This window comes from Microtus oregoni, unplaced genomic scaffold, assembly GCF_018167655.1.
Source record: "Microtus oregoni isolate MIOR12 unplaced genomic scaffold, Mior012 000050F_005, whole genome shotgun sequence".
In the NCBI taxonomy this organism is placed as follows: domain Eukaryota; kingdom Metazoa; phylum Chordata; class Mammalia; order Rodentia; family Cricetidae; genus Microtus; species Microtus oregoni.
In genome coordinates this window covers 1,040,844-1,068,059 of record NW_024543229.1, presented here as the reverse complement: position 1 = coordinate 1,068,059, position 27,216 = coordinate 1,040,844, and the positions used below count along the sequence as shown (strand labels likewise).

The following is a 27,216-nucleotide window of genomic DNA, read 5'->3' as shown; positions in this document are numbered from 1 at the left end:
TTCTATTGTAGTAGCTAAGATTTGCTAAGTAGCATGTACTTCCTTGAAGTATTGTTCAGTTCTTTAATATTTTAAATGAAAGCTTGGGAAGCCCAGGCTCATCCATGGTATCAGGACACCTTTTTGGTGTTTTGAGGTAGGGTTTCCCTGTTAACCCTGGCTGTCCTGGAACTTGCTCTGTAGACCAGGCTGGCCTTGAACTCCCAAAGATCTGCCTGTCTCTGCCTCCAGAGTGCTGAGTTTAAATTCGAATGCCACCTGCCTGGCTCAGGACACTTTTTGAATCAGCTTGCCAGGCAGATACTTGGCAGTTCAGTGCCTGCTGTTCTACAGTTTGTTGCCTAAGATGTTTCAATTATGACTGTGAGGTGATGGCAGTGTTCATCTCTTCAAAGTGTCTCTCACCTAGGGTGCTTCAGAAAAGGTCAAGCAGGATCCACCACTGATAGCAGAACAAATAAAGCTCCCTCACGTAAAACTCTCTTAAGAAGCATGTGCTGTACAAACCTCTAAAGGAGAAATGAGTAGACTTGTTCGTTATTGTCGTTGCTACACATGCTGTTTAGATTCACTGTAAGTTCAAGAACTGTTATAGCTATATAAACAATTGTTCTACAAATAGATAGCAATTAGTATCCTATCTTTTAAGGGTTTGGGGCATGATTGGTATATAAAAGTTGAATATATTTAATGTTTCCAGTTTGGCAAGTTTACAGATAAGTGAATACCATAAAATCGCCACACTGTCTGTACAATAAACCAATCTAGCATCTGCTGAACTTTCCTCTCATCTTATTATTTATATTTGGCTGACAAGAGTAATACTCTACAAAAGTTTTCTCTGCAAGATTTCAAGTCGGCAAGACAGTATCGTTATCTCTAGTCACCATATTGCAGAATAGATCTCTAGGAATTATCTTGCATAACTGAAACTATGTGTTTGTTCTTTGACTACTACAACTTTATTTCTTTCCCAGATCATGGTAACTACTGTGCTAGCATCTGCTTCTATGACTTTGGCTATTTTTGATTCCATACACAAGTACTATGCCTCGCTTAGCATAGTGCCGTAGCATAATGTTCCTTGATGTATCTAGGAGAAGAGTTCCCTTTTAAAACTGAGTTTACTTCTTCCAGCCTTATAATTTATTTATTTATTTATTTATTTATTTATTTATTTATTTATTATGTAGTTTACAGTATTCGGATTGCATGTATGCCTGCACCAGAAGAGGCACCAGATCTCATTACAGAGGGCCGTGAGACACCGTATAGTTGCTGGGAATTGAACTCGGGACCTCTGGGAGAGTGGGCAATGCTCTTTACCACTGAGCCAGCTCTCCAGCCCCTCCAAGTCTAATGTTTCGTTGAGGTGTTGTGTGGCCTGTCATCCCAGCACACAGAAGGCTGGGGCATTAGGATCGCCAAGTCTGAGACCAGCCTGGGCTACATAGAAAGAATATACCTAAAACAAAACACACAAACAAGTAAATAATCAAAACTGCTTATTTTGTCTCTGAAGTCCTTAACGTTGTTGGTAAGGAGTGAAATTTGTCTACAAGAAATTTACCCTCCTGTCTCAGTTGAAGTCTGGAACTGGCCTTTGTAGCTTAGACAAATCTATATCTAGCTGTGTACTAACTAGCTGGGGGAGACGCCATATAAAATAATGGGTAGTAATAGAAATTTTTCCTGGGATGAATTTCTTTGGGCATTAAAATTAGAGTTTGCATAACATAGATATGGTTCTAGCATAGAAATATGACTTCAAAGTTGATAAGTGTAAATTTTATTAGAATACTGTAGATTTAACAATGCAAAGAAATATTGACATTGCCATGGTATGCAATACATATGTACTTTCAGCATGAAAAATAAAAATAGTGAGACAACACTAAGAATTTTGTTTAGTTAAAATAAATTCTCATTTTTCTCAAATATAGCAGTAACCTTTAGTCTTAAGTATGTTTTCTAAATGTATCTTGAATAGAATGTAAAAAAAAAAAAATCCTACCTGAAAAATGGTTTCAAACAAATGAAGGTTGATGTGAACCGTGAGGGAAAAAGTAATGGTTCACACCAGAAGTTAGTTTCTGTTATTTGTCCTCTGAAATAATCGATGTTCTTTTCGTGACAGTGGGATACAGAGATAAGACATGGCTCTTGCTCTTTAGATCTTAACACAGGGCAGAATCCCTCAACTTAAGGACTATTGGAGAAGAGTTTTAGGAGATCAGAGAGGAGCAGACATTTAAACTTGTGGCCATGAAGGTATTCTTAATAAAGGTAGCTTTGGAGCACAAGTCTGGGTAGAAACAAAAACATGAACTAAAGTTTCTAAAACAAGGGCACTTCTGAAAATGGGATTTTAACAGTTTTTCAGGTAGTAAATGGTTTCTTTGGGGCAGAGTACATAGATTTTTTTTGCTTAGTAAAGTAACAAAGTATGGAATCTATATTATTGTAGGCTATTGTGCACTGTTGATAGAACTATAGATACAGATGTTCTTCAAGGCAGTTTGTACTGTATGTCAGCAGACTCCCCACGCATATTCCTGTTGCCTTCCCTCCCCACCCCCTGGAAAGATATTTGACTTGGTAATCTTGATTTAAGGAATACAGGGAAGAATTTTATAATCTTTTTTGTTTTTGAATTTGTTAACGGATTTAAAGAAACTGCTACCCTGCAGGGAAGTGAGAAGATGACCTGGAAATCAGAAAGGAGATCTCTTACTACTAAAAAACAACAACAAAAAACAAAACAAAACAAAAAGAACCACCTTTGACCAGAAAGCATTCAAATTGAAAAGAAAAGCTAAAACTGGTGGCAGCAGATGCAGAGACCCACAGCCAAACACGAGGTGGAGCCAGAGGGGTCAAGGACATCATGAGAAAATGGCCCACAGAATCAACTAAGCAGGGCTCATAGAGACTGAAGCAACAAACACGGACCCTGTATGGGTCTGAGCTAGATCCTCTGCATATACCTTATCATTGTGCAGCTTGGTGTTCATGTGCGACTCCTAACAGTGGAGGGGGTGGGTCTCTGACACTTGCCTGAGCTTGGGACCCTTTTCCTCCTACTGGGTTGCCTCATTCAGCCTTGATATGAGGGTTTGTGCCCAGTCTTATTGTATCTTTGTAAGGCCTTTTTTGTGTATATCCCTGGAAAGCCTACTCCCTTTTATTGAAGGGAAACGAAGGAGGAGGAGTAGATCCAGGGGAGACGGGAGGTATAGGAAGAGACTGGGAGGAGTGGAGGGAGGGAAAACTGGTTGGGATGCAATGTATGAAAGAAAGAATGAAAGTTTAAAAAAGAAAAAAAAAGCTATCTGAGAAAAACATTTACAGTAGTTCAGACAAAAAATTATTTCCATAATATGCAAAGGATTCTTGATCAATCAGCAATGAATACCTAAGTAGAAGTAGGGAATTAGGCAGAGGACATGAACGAGACCTGCAGAGTTGAATGGAAACTGTTTTAGTACATGCACAGCTCAGTGCAGTGTCAGCGAGGGTATGGGAAAGCAGCACACTGATGGGTTATTTCTGGGAAGTGGCAGGCTTTTTTTTTTTTTTTTTTTTTGAGAACCTGTTTATTTGCTGAATATTTTTTAGGCATTCACAAAAATATATAAAAACACTGTGGGTCTTTCCCACAGATTCACTTAATCTTAACACCTTACATGCAGTAGTATAATCATCAACACTGTTAGAGTGGGTATATGCACTACCAAATCACAAAGTAGCGTTTCTGCTAATCTTTTTCAGCTTTAGTTTACGGCCTGGGGTCATGTCACCTTGTTCTACCTCTTATTCTCCTGTTACTATAATGCCTTTAAAAAATTCTCTATGCTAGGACCTAGCTCCTCACGCTTGGAGGCCAAGTGCTGCATCACTGAGCTATATCCACAGTTTCCCAGCCCTGATGGTTTGTAGATGAGATTCTTCAGTTTCCTCATGGAATGTCCTTAGTTTGGACTTCTCTGATGTTTTATCCATGACATCTTGAAGTTATTAAATTTGGGCAGCATTGCCTTGGGAACACTGTGCTCTTGACGATGCGTCATACCAGGAGACACATGATGATAAGTCTCACTGCTCTCATGCTAAACTTCTTCATTTGGTTTAAGTTGTGCAACTAACTGTAAGTTACTGTTTTTCCTTTCTCATAACACTGTGGGAATGAAATTATGTATCAAGCCAGGACTTGTGGGATGTTGCTAGTTCCTGTAACTAGTGAAGGTAGCTGTGATTAGTTAGGGGCATGTCAACTGGGGTTCTCTGGAGTCAGATTTTTATTTTTATTCTTCTGTTTGTTTGAGGCGGGGTCTCACTATGGAGCCCTGGCTGACCTGGAACTTACCATGTAGACAAGGCTTCTCTTGAACTCACAGAGACCCACCCATCTCAGCTTCCCTAAGGTGTATGCCACCATGCCTGGCTTTTGTTTTTATATTTATAATAAATATCAATGTTCACATTCTATTTTATCAATACATATTTGAGTGGATACTTTCGAGATCCTGAATTCCAATTTCAACTTCCCAATTTTTCCTGTTGGTGCTGGCATTCATCAGTTGATGGGTATGAGCAGGGCCCGTGGAGTCCAGAAGAGGGTATTGTTAGATCCCCTGCAACTGGAGTCAGGGGCAGTTGTAAACTGCCCAGTGTGGGTGCTGGGAACTGAACTCGGGGCCTCTGCAAGAGCAATAAGAGCTTTTAGTCACCACTGGACTGTCTCTCCAGCTCCCAATTATACATTTATTTTATGGAAAATTTGGAAGATACTAAATTTTCCTGGAAATACAAAAGCATACAAATATTCAAACTGCTAGTTTTAATATTTGGCATAAATAGTACACATATGTAAAACTCAAACATGCGTGTATAATAGAACCATAATTGGTTTGGAGATCAATATTTTAAAGTTTTAAGCTGTGTTCCAAGACAAATAGAGGATTATCTATTTCCCTGATAAGATAAAACACCATTATTGCTTAGGAAATTGTTTTGAATTGGTCTCGCTCGAGTTTACTTTGAGGTTTGAATACAATGTGCCGATTTCCTTGCTGTTTTTCCATTCAACTCTGAAACATCCTATTTTCAACTTAACATTGATGCCTGAGACATTAATTACAGGAGAGCAACTCATGCCTGGAACCATTTCAACAGATGCTATCACAAGTTTAGTATTTACTTGACTTTTAAAAGAATGTTTTAAAATGATTGCTTAATAGACTCATTTACTTCCAGAGAGGCCCCAAACCAAACACTGGGATGGTTTGTTTCTGAAGTCTGTTCCCAAATATGAGGTTATCTAAAGGTTAAGAACACTTCCATGTATTTGTAACACTTTGGGATCTCCTTTGGAAAAATTCATTTGTTAACTCTCTCATTAGCTCTGTGGATGTTGTTTTTTTTACCCTTGTGTTTGGTGAATTAGAATTTCTCAGTTCTGTGTCTTCCATAATTGTCCATCTTCAACACTGTAGTTTTCTACCCCACCAGATTTATTCTGTAGAAGCAAACCATATTATATTCTTTCAGTGTGGGAAAATTTTGCTAAGCTAAGACATTTTAGCTTTTTTATTGTTGTGGTCCTGCTGCAGCCTGGGTTCAGGTCCTTAGATGGGGAAGGGGTGTTGGCATGAAGAAATGAATTGTCTGACCACCAGATGAGTTTTACGGAAGTGGCTGGCCCCAAATAGCTTCAGCCGTCTTTATTTATATGTCAAAAGCAAGCATGCTTTTCCATACTAGCAAACAAGTTTTCCCATCCTTCAGTCTTAACCTCCAGCAAAACCAAATATGTTTTCCCCCATTTTTTACATCAAAACAGCTTTAAACCAAAAACAACACTTATCATTTGCTAGCTTGGCCAAATATTATGTCAGGCCTCTCTTGCGTCTTTTTTTTTTCAAAACTAAAAGGTGATAAAGTTAGGGCTAGGCACACATTTTCAAGAGTAGCAAACCCGTTCAAAAACAGTTACAGAAATAGGGGCGATCTGCCAGCATTGAATTAGAACAGCTCCTGGGGTCTGCAGTGACAGCCGACATCCCCAGACAAGAAACTCGAGAAACGTCAACTCCCAGAGAGTTTTAGGGGAAGATATTCGAGAAAAACTGGGGTTTCCAGGAATGATCACATCTGTCTCATGCGTGATTGACAAAATGTCACTAAAACTGCCAAGAAAATCATCAGTCATTATAAGAAGAGCATGCAGACCGCACAGTCCCAACAGTATTCTGCACTGTCCCCAAAGTCCACTGGTTCTTGCCAAGTGAGTCTGTCCCTGTGGGCTTTTGCCTCATCTGGAGCCCCCTTGGAAAAGCACGCGTAGTCTGCAACTAGGCCGCATGGCTCCCAACACCTATGTTAAAAACCCTTGTATATTCATGAGGAAGAGAATTCTGAGTAAGGTTTGCTTTATAATTTTAGCAAAATTATCCCTAAGTCAAATCTGCTTATGATATTCTGCATAGGTTTTCTATATTACATGAGCTCTATGTTTATTTGGCTAGAATGAGACTGGGAGGAGGGTGCTATATTGTGGAGGGAGCCGGGGAGGGTTGAAGATTAGTTCTGTTGTATAGGGAATTCTGGCTAGGTTAGAACATGTAATTTGATTCCTTTTCTCTGGTGGGCAGCCATTACATCCTTCATTTTCCTATTTGGTGCTAGGTGTCGCCGCTTTAGTTGTTGGGAAAGTGGGACCAGCAGCCGAGACCTTTAGAAAAGGACAAGAGGCTGCTGCCCCTTTGAGTGAGCCCCACTCGCTTAGCTCACCTGAACTCCTAATGTTACTACTTCACTTCCGGCACTCATCTTAGTAGTTCCGTATTTTTGCCTCTGGTGTCTGGCTTTTCCTGAGCTAAGGTGCTCAGAGATGTGAGCTGTCACCTGGGTTTCTTTGGCGAGGATTCATGTCCCATGTCACAGTACTCATAACTCTTGTCTCTCACTGCAGAATCAAATCGCGGGAGATATACCTGTTCTTCTTAAAAGGGAAAGAAGACATCTGTAAGTATGTGTCCTTCAGGACTTAAAATGTATAATTGTATCCATGTTTTGAGGCTATTAAGGGAGCAATCTTACCAATATCTATAATGTTAAAAAGGCAATATTTGGGAAAGTAAAACGGGAAAACATGTTTACTTTATGTAACGTCTAGAATTTCAACCACATGTAATTCAGTTGTAAAAGGAGAGGACTAGTTAAATCCTTTCTTTGAGTCATGCATGCCCCAATATGGAGGTCCAGAGTTCCAGTTCTGAGTACCAAGGTGTCCAGGCTATCTTTTGGCAGGCCGAAGAGCTTCCTTGTCTGTAAACGGGGCTGAATAGCAAGCACACAGCCACTGATGCACCGTAGCAGTGAACGCTCATCTCAGAGATGGAAGCTTATTATTGTACCTTAGTGGCTATTTCTCAAGCTGACGTTACTGAGCGGATGCGCACAAACTTAACTAGCAGCATTGCCCTTCACTGAGGTGCTTATTTCCGGACTGTGATGTGGAGAGCCAAACAAATGCAACAGAGCCCTTGAAGTCATCATGTCTGAGACTTAGAACTGGAAAATCACCCAGATCAGTGGTTCCCAAATGGGATTTGTAGGCCAGTGCCAGCTAGTGGAGAGGTTTTTACTAGGCCATTCTGGAGCATGGCTAAAAGGAGCAGTAGGCTTGCATTCTCTTTTTAAGGCTAGCTATTTTCAATGTAAAGGCTATGCTGGTCTCAATTGGGAGAGGTAAGCATGCACTTTATTGTATAAAACGACAGGGACTGTAAATGCTAGGGGCATTTTTAACACCCATACCTCACAACAAAATAGCTCTCTGTGGTTATGCTTATCCTTAAAAACCAAGCCTGTCTTTGATGTGTTGAAATGTGAATCTAACTTTCTAATTTTACAGATGAGAAGTGACAGGCTCATTTGTTTCAAACCTGACAGCTCAGCGACTCTGACGCTGCCTCTCTCGTATTTCTGGTCTTCTACGCATTGATTTCAGTGTACTAAGTTACGACTTTGAAACAGAAGATAAGAGTAGCTCTTCTGTGCTAATGACTACTTTCCAAGCATGAGAAATTCAAAAGACTTAATGCTCTTACATGCCTAAATTGATGACCTCTCGTTGGTTCACATTAGGAGAATCTTAAACGTGACCACGGATGAGGCCAGAATTAGCTATCTGGGAATTCAGGTCCCTCAGGCTCTGCGCTACTGCATAATTGAAAAACTAGGAGGCTGATCAGTCTGCTCAGCTTTCCCTTTGGAAAATAGGTTGCTGCCATTGGGAGCAGTGTATCAAACCTGTGGCACTACCTTGTTCTTGCATGTACACCGACATGCACAGGTACACACTTACAGCAGCTGGCCTTGGCTAACCCAAGTGGAGTCCATCTTGGCTCCGGCAGAAAACACGCTCTAGCAATTGGCAGCTATGTTCAGGAGCTTTCAGATCGTGCCCTGTGGCACTTTGGAGGCTCTCCATCAATTGTCATAACTTTGCTCCAGCTATCTCAGAATAGATTTCAAAACAAAACTAATTTCCTTATTGCCTTTGCTTACCTTGCCTCGGTGAAACATGGGCCAGATAAGCAATATGAATGTAAGAAGAAAGAGCAGAGTGAAATATATTCCTGACCTTAGCATGGAGATGCTAACATTAAGAATACTTCTCCATGATTTTTTTAATATTTGACTTTGTATGATTTTGTTGTTCAATGAAGAATTTATTATTTTTTTAAATTCAGAAGCCCCTCTTGGTGAATTGTTAAGGTAAAAGTGGCATTGGGGAATTTCTCCTATGTGCCCCTTTCCCCTTTACTCTCACTGATTGGCCATGACATTCTAACAGGTTTATTAGTATTGGAGTTTTTGTGCTTTTTAAAAGATCTCTTTCTTTATTATGAATACCATGTCCTGCCTGCCTGTATGCCTGCAGGCCAGAAGGGGGCGCCAGATCTCAGTACAAATTATTGTGAGTCACCTTGTGGTTGTGGGAACTGAACTCAGGACCTCTGGAAGAGCAGTCAGTGCTCTTAATCACTGAGCCATCTCTAGCCCCCCCCCCCTTCTTTTTTAGACAGGGTTTCTCTGTGTAGTCCTGGAACTTACTCTGTAGTCCAGATTAGCTTTGAACTCACAGAGATCTGCCTACCTCTGCTTCTCACTGTGATCAAAGGCATGTACCACCACTGCCCAATAAATTCTGTTTTTTTCTTTAGTCTTATTCATAATATCTATGTAACACTAAAGATTGAAGTGTTCTTTAAAAAAAAAACAAGAACAGTGTGATAGAAATATACGTCAGGATGGTTAGGCAGCTAGACTGAAGAGACTTACTTGGCCTCTTTATAAGAAATGGTTTAAGACTTCGTTGCATAATTTTTAGCAGTATAAAGTACTAGGAAACACCATTGGCTAAGAACCGGCCTATTAAACTGCCTCCACCCTCCACCTCTATCAAGTAGGGCGTGTGGTGTGTGTGTGTGTGTTTTAAATACTTAGTTGCAAAATTCTGCCTGTAACACAAAGGCATTCCTGTGGAAAATGTTACTGGTTACAGGGATTCTTTTAACCTAATTCAATTGTTGACAACTATCCTTCAGTTGTGAAACTTCCTTATAATAGGTAAGGTAACAGGAGATAGATGCATAGCTTACAGACGGACTGTGCAGTTCTTATTTAATAAAAACATAGTCACTGTAATGACTTTAAAGGTCGGTTCTGTAGCTGTGCTATTTTTGTTAACATATGTTAAAATTAAAACTAATGTGTTCCAACCGAGGAAGCACTTTGGACAAAAAGAAAGTCTACCCAGCAGGTCATTATTTGGGCAACAAGGCTTCGTGCACAGGAGCCTGTAGAAGTTACTCCTGTGCTGCCTTTCTAGGACCTTGACATCGTCTTTGTGCTGCCTGCTTCGCTTTTAGAGCCTCAAACCTTTCATAGTTCTTTCCAAATACTTAACTCCCTGGAAGCTTTTCTCTTTTCACAGTGTTTAATGAACTTGGATTGTAATATCATGCTGTGCCAGTAGGTGGTGCCACCTGCTAATAGATTTTTTCCAAGTTCCTTAAAACTTTGGATTAAATTATATACAATTACTAACTGTAAGAATACATATTTAAAAATCAATTGTGTCTCTTATCACTTAGAATGAGTACTAGACATCTGGTTTTATGCAGTATAGATGTGAAGTGTGTAGGCAGTAACATTGGCTCCTAAATTACCATATTTCAACATACAGAGATAGGATCCCAATTATACTAAACTGTGACCTAGATAAGCCATCTGATGCATGCTGGGGATCCTCTTAAGGCATTATGGGAGGGAGGGAGCTCTTTCTAGAGCATGAACGAGTGTCTTCGCCATGGCTGCTGGGGTGCTTGCTTTTCTGGGAAAAGCTGGGAAGAGACTGGCAGGATGGCAACTTCAGGAGTTAAAGCTTCTCCAGGTGATGAAATAGACAGGTTTGGTTAATCTTAAGAGAGACACACTCAATGATCAGTTGTACTCATGAGATGCTTTAAAGCAAAACGATAACTAGTTAAATGTACATGTTGGTGGAGGGGAATGTGTGTGAGCATGTGTGTGCTTGTGAATGCGCACAGATACACATGTGCAAGCGCACACACATACACACACGCTTGTACATTCTCCAAGTTTTTAATTTTGCCGAGTTTAAGTTTGATTATACGAATTATTTGACATTGATTAAAATGACCGTTGCTTTAGTCTTATAATTTGTATTTGAGTCTGACCAGGGGAGCCTGATCTATATATTCCATGGAAAGATTTGGTGTTAGCTAATCACAGCTCATTTATTGTCTTAAAATGTTAGCATTTTGTATGTTTTAAAGTTAAGCTGTAATGTATCTCCTTAAAGGTTGATCTTGTTTACCAAGTGTAGACATCCATTTTGTATGTGACCATTCTCATGTTTCAAATTCAGAATAGCTATAAGAGTATGTGAAATAATTTTTTACAAAGCACGCCACCCTTTTATAAAATCCTTGATGATGCAACATCTATTTAGAAATATGATCTTTTAAAGTATAGCAAGTATTCTTATCTGTTTAATCTGTTGAAATTTTATAATTTTATGATTCAATGTTTGGTAGCTAGGACTGTGGGCAAATTATCTTTAGTTGATGTTTAATTTATTCATAAATAGTATGTGACTTGAAAATTTGACTAAAATAATATTTGTATAGTTGATTGTTGATTTTCAAATTGATTTACTAAGCATTTTCATATAATCTTGGTGCAGTGTTTCTCAACCTTCCTAGTGTTGCGACCCTTTAATACAGCCCCTCATGTTGTGGTAACCTCCAAACAGAATTCTTTTCGTTGCTGCTTCATAACTGTAATATTGCTACTGTTGATGAATTGTAATGTAAATATCTGGTTTGCCACTGCTTGGGGTCGCAACTCCCAGGTTGAGAACCACTGTCTTAGCGTGAACAATATACGGTGCTGGTTTGTTATGGTGGTGGCAGATGCATTGATCTTTGCTTCGTTTTGTTCATTTCTAAAACTTTAGTAAAAAGGATCTTGGCATTAATCATCTTAAACTGGTATTGCATCACACGCTTCTGGTGGAGAAATTTCTTTTAAATTCAGACTTTACACAGTATGTAATGTTTACTTTGGGCCCTAGAGCTGGATGTATCGCTAATGCTTTTTGTGTTTAACCTGTCTCAGGGTGTTTGAAGTAACTGGAATGAAATACTTACCAAATCTGACTTCAGAACAAAAGTAAACCAGTTGTATCTGATTCTTCACTACACCTTTTAGGATTTTCTAGCCATCTGAAGGGCTTTGGCCTTGCCCAGTGCTTTTGGAGGAAGGGCAAATCAGTGCTCTCAAATCATTGCCATTATTTCTTCTTGTATGAGGCCTGCCACTCTCACCTACTTCGAGTTCCAGTCTGAGCAGATGGTAGAGATATGGACTTGCAAGTGAATAACTTGAGTCTACTCTCCTCAGCTGTGCTAACTTTGGCTAACTGTACCATCCCTGAGTTTCCTCTAGCTGTAAAGATACCACCTTAAATTTCCCTGACTAATCCAATGACCATGTCTGTCTAAGACTTTCCCACAGTAAATATGTATGAAAATGCTCCCCACCTGGACTAGCAGAGGTCTGAAGCCACAATTAACTCTTCCCATGGGTGGATCCTATTCTGAAACAGAAGTCCATCACCTGGCTTCAAGGACACACAACTCAGTTTGGACCCTATTAACACGAGGGTGCAGTGTGGTCTTCATACAGGAAATGGCAGCATACCTTCCTGCTCTTATAACAGCAGTCTTTGCGCTCTGTGCTGGAGAGTCTTTCTAGTTTTATGTTTTCATTAAACAATCAATAACTTTTCCAAGTTCATTTTAGTTACCAAAGATTTTAAGAGCATTGTGTTTTCCAGAACTTTGACACAATATTGTCTTAACGTATAGCTGAAGTTAAGTATACTCAGGTTATTTTGTTTGTAATTTCAGTTTCTAATCCACACCACTTCCGTGTATGTTTTTATTCAATACATTTTTTGAACAGCTCTTGTGGTTGGCGAGGTTTCAGCAGCAAACTGCCTCTTTATGAAGTCTCTATTCTAATGGAGACGTAGACAGTAAGCATGAAAACTAGGACCCAGTGGTTTATTAGTGGGAGGTGGTGAGGAAAAACATCAAGTGAGAAAGGGACTGTTTAAATGGGGTGACTAGGGAAGGTCTAACTGGGAAGGTGGTATTACTTGATTAAATATAGAAAGTAGGCAAAAAAAAAAAAAAAACAACGTACGTGGGTATCTTAGGAAAATAATTCAGGCAGAAAGAATAATACAGGCAAGCCCTGAGTCACAACATAGTATAGCCCAAACAGTAATGAACACCTGGGACTGGAGCAGTGTGCCAGGGGAGGGCGCAGTAGGGAGCGAACTCAGAAACACACAGGGAATACACTAAAAGCGGCAAGGCTGGCTAAGACGCAGCTGTAGAGAGAGCAGTGACTCTGCTTTGAGCCTGCTGAAATTTTGGCACTTAAATGACTTTTACCATTGAGGACACTGTTGATTATTCAAATTGGAAGTTTCAGGGGACTTCCGGGCTTATTTGGGAATCATTACCATATGTGATATTTCACTCTGTGAGAGGAAATGAGATCGGCACAGGTATGAGCGTAGCTAGAGAAGCAATTAGGATTGACCACTGTACTATCGAGGGATCGGGGAAGCAAGGGAGAAGTAAGGAAGGCTTGGCAATGCCAGCAAATAGGAAGAAAGTGAAATCTGCTGTCTTGGGGAGTGAATGGAAGAGATTTTAGGCAAGAAAGGAAACTGCTGTGTTAAAGGGTGGCCGTGAAGGAAGAAGACTATGGGGCTTTAACTGTCCTCTGGGTCAAATGGCGACACTGGTCAGAGAGAGCACCTTAGATGTGTTGTGGGGGACAAAGACCCGAGTATAGTGGGTACCAGAGAAAACAGACGTGGAAACGGGGTGATGGAGTACACAGACAGCTCTTTTTTAGAATTTCCTTCTTTCATTCATCCTTCCTTTCTTCCTCCCTCTCTCCCTCCCTTCCTTCCTTTCTCTCTCTCTCTCTCTCCTCTCTTTTTTTTTTTCCTTTTTGGTTTTTCGAGACAGGGTTTCGCTGTGTAGCCCAGGTTGTCCTAGAACTTGCTGTGTAGACCAGGCTGGCCTCAAATTCACTGAGATCCTCCTGCCTCTGCCTCCCAAGTGCTGGGATTAAAGGCGTACACCACCACTGCTGGTTTTTTTTTTCTTCTTTTAAAGATTTCTAAAGAGAAGAAATGGGGTATAGCTGAGAGTTAGGTATTTAAAAAAAAGGATTGTTTTCAAGATGAAATAAATGCTAGGCTGTTAGAAGAATGCCAATGGGAATGATTAGTAGAGCAGCAGATTGACTTGTAGACAGGCGTGATGTCCCGATAAAGGGATGGGAACACTGGCATTTCTTCCAGTCTAGAAGAGAGCTGAGCTTATGCCATAGATACATGGAAGTGAGTTCATTGCTAATGATTCAGGACAGCAACTGAGAATAATAATGTAGAGGAGTAAATGGAGATCTGAAGACAAGGCAGCAAATTGAGAAGCCTAACACAGGGGTTTCTGTGTATCTTCAAGTGAAGCATTCAGCACAATAGTGTGTTCCTGCGAATTAAGCCGCCTGGGCCCAGGTGCAGGTTAGCATGTGATTTAGCTGAGTCAGTTAAGCAACCCGAGTGAGTCCTGAGAGTAGGGCAGAGGCCAGTTCTGATTACTCGGGGATTTACGTAAGGAAGACAAAGCGTTCCCCTCAAGAAAACTACGACATTGATAATTCAGATGAAGCGGCTGCCGCAGATCTTTTCAAGCTTTTACCTGTTCAAAGCCACACTTGATAGTAGACACTGAGGCCAGACATGACTTCTCGCTCAGTCCAGCGTGCTCATTTTCTGAGATGCCAGATTTGTAGATAACAGTTCATTTCCCCTAGAACAAGAGCAGTTATTCTTTTTTGTGCTAAACACTGAAGATTATTGTAGAAGGTATTTCCCTTCTACCAAGACGTAAAGCGAGCATGTATAAAACATTATATAATATAATATATATATTATAGTTATTGCTATTATAAATGATTTAAAAATACAATGTATTTATAGTCAATTATATAAGTGTCTGAGTTCATTTTCTATTTCTTTGTATTTGGTACCCTAAGTTTGCTAATTCCTTATTTGAGAATGGGGTGGTACTGTCTCTTACGGACATTGTATAAATTTGAAGACATGCTTCTTGTCTTCAATTATTGTCCCTGAAAATGTATATACTCAAATATTTTTTTCAAGCTGCTTCTCTTTTGTACTTTTTTATACAGCTATTAAGAACTTATTTTTTAAAAATTATGCATGTGGGTAGCTTGTCTCGGACTGACTGTCTTTTACAACTTTATCAAGGAGTAACAAAGTACCTTTGTTACAAGAAAGAAATGTTGGAGCCAGTCTGGTGGCACATACCTGTAGTCTCTGCACTTGGGAGACGGAGGCAGATGGATTTCTGTGAGTTTAAAGCTAGCCTGATCTATGTAGTGAGTTCTGGGCTAGCCAGGAATACACAGTGAGACCCTGTCTCAAAAAAAGATGTTGGTCTGTGCTTTAAAGTTAGCCGCCCAGATGTGTGGAGGTGATGATGTAATAAAGTAGCAGTGGGGAGGGTAGGCATTTTTAGTGATGTAGGAAAGTAGATGAAGGGAAGATTATTTTAGACTTAGGCAGGTAAAAAATCTCCGATGGAAGAGTGATCTTGGGTGTTTGAAGGCTGGGCTCTGCAGATGCTTGAAAGCTTACTTGAGGTGAGTGACTAGACAAACTCGCCAGGGAGACCAAAAAAACAATTTCTAGGTTTAGTGTAAATCAGAATGGAAACTTGGAAAATCCCAGATAAATCACCTAGGCCCAAAATAGTAAGGTAAAGGTTGTCTTCTATTTGGGTTCTTGAAGTGTTTTGAGGAATTCCATGAAATTATATATATATATATATCTTCATGAATCTGTGATGAGTAGCGTTCACTGGGTTTTCAAAGGATTAATTTCTTTATTTCTTTTAGAAAAGTAAGGCCCATTGATTTAGTCTGATCACAAAAGATTGCTCAAGTTTACATAATCAGGGAGTGGCAAAGGCACATACTGAAACCCAGTGATCAAGTTTCTTGTTCATTTCACCATACTGAGGTTCAGCTTGCATCTAGCCATCACCAATCCCTTGTGGACTCTTGGCCATTTTGTGTTCCACTGAACTCTCCTTCCATCAGTTGTTGTGCTGCGCAATGTAGTCTAGTTGAGGATCACATCGGTGCCTTAGGAGTGAGGTTCCGGGGACTTCTAAGATCATAGGACGTTCTAAACCTCTCCTTCACCTAGAATAATTCCAGGGCGGTACATGGGCAGTCCACATGAGTTGCTATTTAAAGATATTGTTTAGCTGTTCTCCCTGCTCCCACACCCCATCCCAATTTGAACAATACTAGATCTATCTTATATGCTGACTGCATATATGAGTATGTTAACTTACAGGGCTAGGACTTAACACTGTTTCAGACCTATGCTTCTCCCAGGCAGTTGGTACAGTTTTGAGCACAGTATAGTCACTAAGAAAGAACTCTATAATTGTATTCTTCCCATTTGGGGAAGATGGTGATCAGCATTATCTCTCAGAAATTTACCTTAATAAAGAAGAAAGGATAATATCTCTTGGGTCTTCTTCACAACCTCATGCACAGATGAGAGCATGAACGTAGTATTGCTTGCCTGATTTAGAGAAGAATATAGAGTACTCTTATGACTCAACACAGAAAAAAATGAAATTCAGAAGTTCTTGCACTTAAAAAAATGTTTATGTCAATAATGACAAAACTTGAAAATGCCAGCATTTCATGCCAGTTGCTTCATATTTCCATATCAAATCAGTTATATAAACTAATAAAGGTCTGAATATTTAAATTAATTGTGCTACCAACTTGCTAATATTCTTTTGTTTTTTTTTTTCTATTCTCTGCCTGGTTCGTTGTCTTTACCTACAGGTGTACTTTATTGTCGGCTTCCAAAGATTACTAACTTTTATCTGTATCACTAAAATTGAACTACCTTGGCTATACTGCTACTCTTGCTACTGCTTCCATTATTGCCTTCTCCAGAAACCTAAGGCTTTCAGAAGCCAAAGAATAACAACAAATAGGCGCCATATTAGAAGCCTTTCCACTATGAAACTTAAGCTAAATGTGCTCACCATTATATTGCTGCCTGTCCACTTGTTAATAACAATATACAGTGCCCTTATATTTATTCCATGGTATTTTCTTACCAATGCCAAGAAGAAAAACGCTATGGCAAAGAGAATAAAAGCTAAGCCCACTTCAGACAAACCTGGAAGTCCATATCGCTCTGTCACGCACTTCGACTCACTAGCTGTCATAGACATCCCTGGAGCAGATACTCTGGATAAATTATTTGACCATGCCGTAGCCAAGTTTGGAAAGAAGGACAGCCTTGGGACCAGGGAAATCCTTAGTGAAGAAAACGAAATGCAGCCCAATGGAAAGGTTTTTAAGAAGGTAAAGCATTTGTGTCTTCTTTATTTGTTTTAATGACGGGTACAGGCCTTTTAGGATTCTTGTCATAAACCAAGTGCACTTTAAGAATGCTGGCCCTGTAGCACAGGCCTTGGTAATGAACTCTCAGAGGCCTTATAGTTTCTGAGTATTAACACAATGGGATTTTTCAGAGTTCCATGTTTTGAATAGTATTGCGATTGCTTGCTTGAATAAATGCTCTGATAGCGGAAAATGTCTTACTTTTAACAGTTAATTCTCGGGAATTATAAATGGATAAACTATCTGGAAGTGAACCGCAGAGTGAATAACTTTGGAAGTGGACTCACTGCACTGGGTCTGAAGCCCAAGAACACCATTGCCATTTTCTGTGAGACCAGGGCCGAGTGGATGATTGCAGCACAGACCTGCTTCAAGTACAACTTTCCCCGTGAGTGCCTTGTGCCTTTGACGGGGGCGGGAGGAGCGTTGCTTACATGGGATGTCTGTTCTGAGATGCTTCTGTGTTCAAAGTGGGCTGATAATATAACTCATTGGTAAAGCATTTTTATAGCATACTTGAGATCCTGGATTTGTTCCTCAGCACTGAAAAAAGAACAATTACACAACACACACACACACACACACACACACTTGAAACAAAGAAGTGGTCCTTAGCTAATTTTCTGTGTGATTGTGTCCAGAAAAACATGACTAGGGGCTAAGAAGATGGTTTGGTAGATAAAACACTTGCTGTGCAAGTATGAGGATCCGAGTTCAAATCCCTAAAACCAACATAAAGCTGACTGTGGTAGCATAAGTCTGCACTCTTAGCTTTCCTAAGGTAAGTTGAGAAGCGGAGACATGAGAACCCTTGGAAGCTCATGGGCCCACTAGCCTGTATGCACAGCAGAACAATAGCAATAAGAGACCCTGTCTCAGAGTGGGAAGTGAAGACCAACACCCAACATTGTCCTTGGATTTCCACACACAAACATACCACGGGCAAATATGTGACCTTACACACACATGCACACACGCATACACACTTAGTACATATACAGAATAGATAAATTAAAATAAACTAATTGCTCCTCTTAAGGATATCAACTTCTAAGAGTTAGTTTGGGAACTGAGACCTAACTATGTATAATTCAGAATTTCATTTTTAAAGTAGAAATGAATGATAACTAGAGACTGTACAGCAAAAAGTGATTGTTTGCAAATATGTAGTTCGTTTTTGCAATTTGAACCCTCTTCTTTGACTTCCTTCATTTTACATACAAAGTCGTTCGCCAGCTAGAACTGGCATCAGAGAGAGAAATGGAGTAAAACTGGGTCATGTTTCATGTAAATGGAACATTCTCCCACAGCAGTTTCTGGTTGCTAGGCATTTGTTTTTGCCATTGTACAAGCAATACATTTGTTTCAAGATTTTTAGTTTTAACTTTTGTGTCTATGAGTATATGCCTACATTTTATGTAATTGCACTGTGTGCGTGCTTGATGCCCGAAGGCCTGGAAGTGGAATTGCTTATGGGCGTAAGCTGTGGATGTTGTGAACTGAACCTTTGTTTGCTGCAAGAGCAGCAAGTCTCTTAGCCACTGAGCCTCTACAACCTCACGGACTAAGTTTTAAAAATTGAGTTCATAGACATGCCTGTTGTACCCTAAGTATTTGGATCTTTCAGGAAATAGAGTCCTGAAGGTTAAGTGTAGGAATCAACTTCCATTTTAAACAAAGGTAGATGCTACAAAAATGTTCTCATATGTCCTGATCGCTCACCTTCAACAAACAGTAGTGAAAGGTGCCTGCTACTGACTGTACAGGCTATTTCTAGTTACTAGCTGAAAGCCGAATCTCCCTGTCTGTTCTAAGTTCAGCGGATGTTACTCAGTTTTAACTGATTTTGCTGTTAGTTTCTTCTATAGTCTGGTGAGTCCTCTGGAACAGATCTACCAGCCTCGCCCAAAGTATGGAGATCACCAATGGGATTAGAAATTGAACCCACTGGGAAAGCTTTTTGGAAGGAGTAAGGGCATTGTTTGTGGGTGACCTTCTGACTTGAGATCTTGAAAATTTTCTAAGATTGGCTTATCCATTCTTTTGGGCAATGAGCAGTGAAAGGGAAGTCATTGCTGGGCTGACCTCTGACCCGACTTCTCCCAGGGCCTGTTGGCTTTAAATATCTCAATTTGATTCCTGGGAATTTGTATGACTAAGTTTGAGGTACCTGGAGACTATGAGATCAAATCACATCATAAAGTACTTTTGTGTCTGTGGTGTTGCTGTCCCTAAGGCCTGGCTTAAATAACATATCAGCCTCAAAGGTGTTAAGTGTACAATTTTCATGTTTACTTTTTATTATGTAGTCGTGACTTTATATGCCACACTTGGCAAAGAGGCTGTAGTTCATGGACTAAATGAATCTGAGGCTTCCTATCTGATTACTAGTGTTGAACTTCTGGAAAGCAAACTGAAGGTGAGTATGAAATTTAATTATTTTAAATTTTAACCAATATATCAAAACATGCTATGTGTATAATATATGTGGTACCATGTGACATTTCAATATATGATCACATTCTGTAATACTCAAAACATCTTAAAACATGTTCCCATACACATTTTTCATTTTTTATGATGAACACATTGAATATACTTTTGAGCTTTTTGAACTATATGGTACATTATCAGTATAGCCATTTTGCTATGCAGTAACAGCATATCTTCTTGCTCCATATTCAATTTTAATTTAGTATCTATTAATCAGCTTCTCTATCCTGCCACTCCCCCTGTACTAGCCAGTCTCTACTAACTATTATTCCACCCTCAACTTCTTTGATAAGGTTTTCTTACATTCCACATGGATGAGATTATATGCTGCTTACTTTCTGTGTCTGACTTATTTCACTTACACTAATGATCTGTAGCTGCAACCAAGTGGTTGTAAATGGAAGGCTCTCATTTTGTTTATGTCTGAATAGCTTTCCAGGGTCTATGTGTAACATGTTTTCTTTATCCATGCATCATTTGATAGACTATACGCACTCCTTGACTATTGTGAATAGTAAGGTATTGAACATGAGAGTATACATGTCATTGACATAGTGGCAGGATTTCTGATAGTAAGATTGTTGTAGTCATACAGTAATTTTATTTTGAAGTTTTGGAGGACCTTCTGTACTGTTTTTTTTTTTTTTATAATGGCTATGTTAGTGTAGATTTTCATCAACAGGGTAGTACAAGGATTCCCCTTTCTCTACAGACTTACTGGGAGGGCCTTTTGCCTTTTCCGTGATAGTCAGTCTCTTGGGAGAAAGGTGAAATTTCCTGTGGCTTGCATTTCTCCGATGATTAGCGATGCTGAAGATTTTTTCTTCTATGTGCTGTTTATTTGTATGCCTGTTAGTGAGCCGTTGATGTAGCTGTTTTCCATTACTTGATCTTTGGCTTGTTGCTGCTGAGTTTCTGGATATATACTATGTATCACATGCAGGGTTTGCCATATTTTGTCTCTTATCATTCTGATTATTATTTTCTTTACTGTTTAGAAACTTTTCAGTTTCACATAATGCCATTTGTATGCTTGTTTGTTTTTTCTATGCTTCTGCGGTTTATCCAAACACTAAACAAAAACAGCAACAATGAAAGAGACCTTTGAACTTCCGTGTTCTGAAAGCTGTTTTCCAGTCTGAACCACCTCCCCGGGCCCTGTTGAGCCTCCTGTAGAAGCAGTTATCTTCACCTTCATCTTTTGTATTGAAGTCCATTTTAGTTATCTCACTTCTTTGTTATTTCTTTTCTTTGGCTATATTTTTGGGTTTGATTCATTGATTTCCCATGTTTTTGAGACTTGACAATGGTTTGTTGCACTTTCTCCTTTTTTAATGTAGAATTTGATTTACTATAAACTTCAATTTTGATACTATTTTTTGTAGCCTGTATATTTTAATATTTTATATCATCATTTTCATTTATTTCAAGAAAATTTTAAATTTCGTTTTGATTTTTTTCCATTGTTTAAGTTATTTAATGTTTGTATTTGTGTAGTTTATAAGACTTATTCATTATTGTACTGTGGTCAGAATAGATACTTGACATACTTTTCATTTTAAAAGTTCATTGGAACTTGTTTTGTGTCCTGTCCAATTATTTGTCATGGATTATGTTCCCTGCATTGGTAAGTGGGGACATGGTGTAGGGAGTATGGGAGATATGGGGAGGAGAACTGCAAAAACACATTTTGTTCAAAGTATCATGCTATGAAACACATTATATAGTGATTTAAAAGTGAAAAATTATTTTAAGAAGAAAATGTTTATTGAGCAGCTGTTGGAAGTTTTGTAGGTGCCTATTAGGTTTATTTGTTCTAGATTTTGTTGTTATTGACTTTCTGTATGGATAATTTGTCCATTGCTCAAAGTGGGTTTTAGGCTGTCGCTATATTGAAATCAGTCATCCTTTTTCTGAATACTTGTTCTATGCATTTGGTGCATATATATTTAGAATTGTTTTCCACTTGCACAATTGATCGCTTAATTTTTTTTCTTTATTCATTTGGGGGGAGGCACATACCACCATGTACATGCCTAAGTTAGAGAACAATTTGAGGGAGTTGCTTCTTTCTACTCTGTAGGATCTGGAGATCTAACACAGGGCATCAGACTTGGAGGCAAGCACCTTTACCCATCAAGTCATATTTGCCAACCTTGATTCCTTTATCGTCATTTAATGAATGGCCTTCCTTGTTTCTTTTTACTGATTTTGATTTAAAGTCTATTTTACCTAATATATAGTATATGCATGTCCTTTGAACTGTGAGTTTCTTGTATGCACCATATATTTAGGTAATCTTTTATTTATTTATTTATTTTTTGAGACAGGGTTTCAAGATAACTTTGGCTATCTTGGAACTAGCTCTGTAAACCAGACTGACTCACAGAAATCCATCTGTTTCTGCCTCCTGAGTGCTCAGATTAAAGGCATGCGCCACCACTGGCCAGCTAGGTAATCTTAATTCATTCAGTTATTCTGTCTTTTGACTTTAATCCATATGCATTCCAGTTAGCTATCAGAAGGTAGGGCTTTGCTACAACCAGTTTGTGGGTCATTTTCTAGTTTTGTTAAGGTCTTATCTCCCTCCCTTAAAATCCTGTGTGTGGTTAAGTGGTTTACTGTAATGATATATTTTGGACCCTTACTTTTTATTTTTGTTTGCCTATCATTGGTTTTTGCTTTGTGGTTACCATGGAGCTTACAAAAGTACATTTTGTGACAAGCTACATTAAGATGTTAAGAGATAGGCATATGATCAGAATGATAAGAAACAAAAAGAGAAAATATGCTATTAAGAAAAATATACATGTACTCCTTTTCTGCTGCATTTAAAACTTTGTCTTGTCTAGTTTTGCATTTTTTTATGTTGCCTGTCCCTTAGTACCTTAATGCTATTATTTTTGAATATTTTGGTCTTACCACTTTTCATCCTAAAGAGATCGGTGGCTTATTTAATATGATTACAATATTAGAGCATTCTGAATTTGTCTATAATTACCACAGTGAAATTTACTTAGTGAACATTTTCTAGTCCTATCAGTTAATATTAATTCTGATAGCATGCCAAATTGAATAGCTTGGCTTTTATTTCCATTCAACAGGCGGCCTTATTAGAAATCAATTGTGTTAAACATATCATTTATGTGGATAATAAGACTATCAATAAAGCAGAGTACCCTGAAGGGTTTGAGATTCACAGCATGCAATCAGTAGAAGAGTTGGGATCCAAGCCAGAAAACTGTAAGCGAATCAGTTAATTTCCTCATATATTTGTGTTTGTTATTTTAGCAGATTAATAAAAGAAGTGCCGTTAGTAAAAATGCTTGAAGTAATCAAGATTGTGTATGACTGGAATTTTCTTTTCTTTTCTCCTGAAGAAGGCAATCTTGACTGAATTTCTTGAAGACAGCAAGCAGAGTTTAGGTTAGAGATGAGGCAGGTTTATTTTCTTCAAAAACAATGGTTGGAATATGCATTTGTATCATGGAAAAGAAGCCTAGGGGACAAATATTTTAATCTTTTTACTGCTCTGGACAGTAAGCATGCCTGTTACTCACTTTAGAAGAGTACATCCTTTGAAAAGACAGTCCAGAGCAAGCCAGTGCCTCTTCTGACTTGATGCACAGAAATGTAAGAGATCCGTGGAGATTGATACTGTGAGGTTGGTGCGTATTTGACTGGGAAGTTGTGATCAGCAGGGTCTGTTACTGCCAGTTCTGATGATTCACCCGAGCATGACACAAAAGCCCAGAAGATATCTTATCTATCCTCACAGTTTTGAGTCAACATGAATCGCTGGCATCCATATGTATCCAGGATAGATAGGATTCATATATTTTGGGGATACTAGTTTACCTGAGAGTCATTATCATAATGTTCCATCATACTTGCAGTTAGTATATATAGAGATATTAGATATGTTGTAGTCTGTGATACCATACCTGAGTAGGTAAAGTATTATTATGAGGACAAGTTTTGCATGCTTACTCAGAAATAGACAGATGAGAAATGTCATATTGTGTGCCTGGTCTGAGAAGCACATACTGTGCCAGCAAGTACCAAGTTGCTGGTGTTCCGTCGATCCTCAGATGGGTCTTTGTCCCGGAGCCCATCAATGGCCATGAACATCCTGAAGGAGCAGTCAATGTAACCTGTTTAAGTATATAACTTTGACTTTGGTCCTTTCAGTGGTATACCTTGTCATCACCCCAGACAGAGTTTCTTTGTGTAACAAGTCTGGGTTGTCCTGGATCTTGCTCTGTAGACGAGGCTGGCCTCGAACTCAGAGATCTGCCTACCTGTCCCTCCTGAGTGCTGGGATTAAAGGCGCACACCACCATGCCGGGCCCTGAACCATTATTTAGAGCTAAGGAATCTATACAGGATGCTATCCTCTCAAAGCCTTCCCAGTTCTGTACATAACTCTGTGAAAAGGCTAGATCAGATGGGGCTTAGGTTGAAAATCCTGAAAATAGACCAGATTGAATTTGAAATCTTTCAGTCAAGCAGAATTTGATAACCGTTTTTACTGTTTATTAATCCAGGCTAATTTTTGAAATCTGTGTCATTATGTAAAATGAAAATACCTTGTCAAGTAATTTACCTTTTAAAGTGAAGAAAATGTACTTTTTTGTTTGTGTAGCAAGCATTCCTCCAAATAGACCAACTCCTTCAGACATGGCCATTGTCATGTACACCAGTGGTTCTACTGGCCGACCCAAGGGAGTGATGATGCATCATAGCAATCTGATAGCTGGAATGACAGGCCAGTGTGAAAGAATACCCGGACTAGGGTAAGAGGACCACTCACCTTCTTTAGAAATATATACTGAATTCATTTAAGTTATGAATTTAAAATGTCTTTTCAACGTGCTTAATCTTGTTTCTCTTACTTTATTGTAGCCCAAAGGACACATACATTGGTTACTTACCTTTGGCTCATGTGCTGGAATTGACAGCGGAGATAGCCTGCTTTACCTATGGCTGTAGGATTGGCTATTCTTCTCCACTTACATTATCTGACCAGGTGACAAACTCTGTCTTTGTTCATGCTTTATTTAGTACCAAGGTCCCTGTGGCATTAAACATAGCTTTCCACGAATAATGTGGTACTAGCGTTGATTCAGGCCAATATTTTAAAATTACTTTGAAGTAATTACTTTCATCTTTGTATATTAGATTTTACTCTGGAGAACTTATAATGGAAAATAGATTCACTGAACCATTGGTGTACTGTTTAGGACTTTTAACTGGCTCCTGGGAAGAGGTGTACATTTTAGGGTCTAGTTTTCTTCTGAATGTATTCTGGACCAGTGCCGCTAGCCCAATCTTTAAATAGAAATTGATTAAAATTACATGTACAGTTTTTGCTTTCTTGTTTTATTTAGCCCCACATTTCAGGTTCCTCATACCTATGCGACCAATTGCTATCGTGTTTGACAGCACAGATATCAAATATTTGGCCTTTGCAGAACATTCTGTTGGCTAGCATTGTAGCATCTCCAAGGCCTGCCCTCAGCTTTACATTGACCCAGGTTCTGCCTTCTCTCCTGTTCATAGCAGAAAGCCCAGCAATAGACAGCACTCACTCATAGTTTAGGCACATTTGAAATCACACACAGAAAACCGCTTTAAGAGAAAAATAATTGCATTCTACCAGTAGAACCTATGTGATACTTCTTGTGGATTTCATTGCTTCTCGAGAGCAAGTTTTCTTTCTTTTATTAGACTGGTTCATATATCATTTATAGGAGATTATTATTTTTATCTACTTTTTTTTTCAGTGAATGACTATTAATCTTCTACCTGTGATTAATCTGAAATTTGAAAACCCAAGTGTTATTTATGCATGAAAGAAATTGTGCACATTGATGTGTATATATATGCTTGCTGCCACTTGGCCACTGGCATGGTCCTTACTGTGCTACTAACCAGAATATTATCAAATTATTATTTCTTTTTTTTTATTTTCGAGACAGGGTTTCTCTGTAGTTTTTGGTGCCTGTCCTGGAACTAGCTCTTGTAGACCAGGCTGGCCTCGAACTCACAGAGATCCACCTTCCTCTGCCTCCTGAGTGCTGGGATTAAAGGCATGCACCACCACCTCCCTGCCTTGAAACCCTGTCTTGAAAAACCAAAAAAAAAAAAAAAAAAGTCTTCAGTTCTGTTTTAGTTATAAATCTCCTTTAATGGGGCTTTGAAAAAATTCTTAATTCACTAACATGTCTAATTCTATGTTTATCCTGGATCAGTTTCTCTTCTAGGGAAGGCTGTGATGTGCTAGAAACCAAGCCAACAGAGTAAAATAGAAAAATCATGTACTCTTTGCATTTGCACTAGATGCCATAATAAAAGATTAAATCCTATGTGTAAATTCTGTCCTTGTTATTAATACTTGAATTAGACCCACACACACGCATTTTTGCTAACATCTGTTTCCCTAATTGTATTTTCTTTTTCATTAATGTAGTCCAGCAAAATCAAGAAGGGAAGCAAGGGTGATTGTACTGTACTGAAACCCACTCTTATGGCTGCTGTTCCGGTGAGTACAGAAGGGTCAGACAAGTAGAAAAGAGTCACTCGCACAAGGTCTTGCTTACACTTCTAATTTTTTTTTAAAAGGTAATCCCTTTAGGTATTTGTGTACACTAGCAGAGTAATTTTACTTTGAACTGTTGGCATAGATGATCCTTAAAACCGTAGAAATGACAAGGTTGGAATGTATACTGTGAGTGTTTGCTGATACTTGGAAATTCAAGATGAATTAGAGCAGAGGCACGCTCCTAATATCTTAAAGCAGAAATGTGCTGTCTAGATCATTTTGTTTAATTTTGTAACTAAAAGCTAAGCAGTCCTGCGGCATCGCTGAGTACCGAGGCAGTATTTCCAAGGTTCTGGGACAGGTTGGTGATACAGCTGCATTTAAGGGGCAAGCAGCTCACATGATACAGTATCTGACCTGTCATCTTCCTGTAGTGCTTCCTAAAGAAATCTACTGATTTCCCAAAGCTCCCAAAAGAGTAATGTTCTATTTCAGATATGTAAAAATTCTTTTAAGAGTACTGGCTGCTCTTCCAGAGGTCCTAAATTCAATTTCCAGCAACCATATGGTGGCTGACTATCATTTGTAATGAGATCTGGTGCCCTTTTCTGGCCTGCAGACATACATACAAGCAGAACACTGTATACATAATAAATGAACAAATAAATAAAATATTTTTAGGAAATGGCTAAGACCCCTGCCATATTGTAAGAGAGTCACAAGGTCATAGTAATAAAGAGAAAAGTATCACGATTTGATTCAACACAAGTATTTTTCTGCTATATGAAAATACAGAAATTTATTTGAAATAATTTTTTAATTATGAGAGCTGAATGAATTCTTTATTAAGATTTTTGCACACAATTTTACTAAATTTCTTTGAGAATAATACAGTATATTTTGATCATACTTTGCTCCACTTCCTCAATTTCTTCCAGATCTACTTCTGTATTATCTCCCTACCCACCCAACCTCGAGTTTTATGATTCATTTTATTGTTGATGATGTTGTTTTGCTTTAAACTATTG

General features: G+C 38.9%; 1 protein-coding gene across 4 annotated transcripts in view; it reads left to right on the top strand.

Annotated features, from left to right (window-relative positions):
- Positions 1–27,216, top strand: part of LOC121436875 (long-chain-fatty-acid--CoA ligase 4) — a 70,423-nt gene that overhangs the window by 25,799 nt on the left and 17,408 nt on the right. Inside the window, exons 2-9 of one of the 4 annotated variants that reach the window (XM_041636777.1) lie at positions 6,974–7,026; positions 16,582–17,112; positions 17,362–17,539; positions 19,461–19,570; positions 22,749–22,887; positions 24,290–24,440; positions 24,550–24,673; positions 26,117–26,188. In XM_041636777.1, the coding sequence (XP_041492711.1) occupies positions 16,762–17,112; positions 17,362–17,539; positions 19,461–19,570; positions 22,749–22,887; positions 24,290–24,440; positions 24,550–24,673; positions 26,117–26,188 (1,125 nt within the window). In that variant the 5' untranslated portion in view covers positions 6,974–7,026; positions 16,582–16,761. Of the gene's footprint in view, positions 1–6,973; positions 7,031–16,581; positions 17,113–17,361; positions 17,540–19,460; positions 19,571–22,748; positions 22,888–24,289; positions 24,441–24,549; positions 24,674–26,116; positions 26,189–27,216 lie in introns of all 4 variants that reach the window. The other 3 variants (XM_041636778.1, XM_041636780.1, XM_041636779.1) reach the window with 3 other exon arrangements.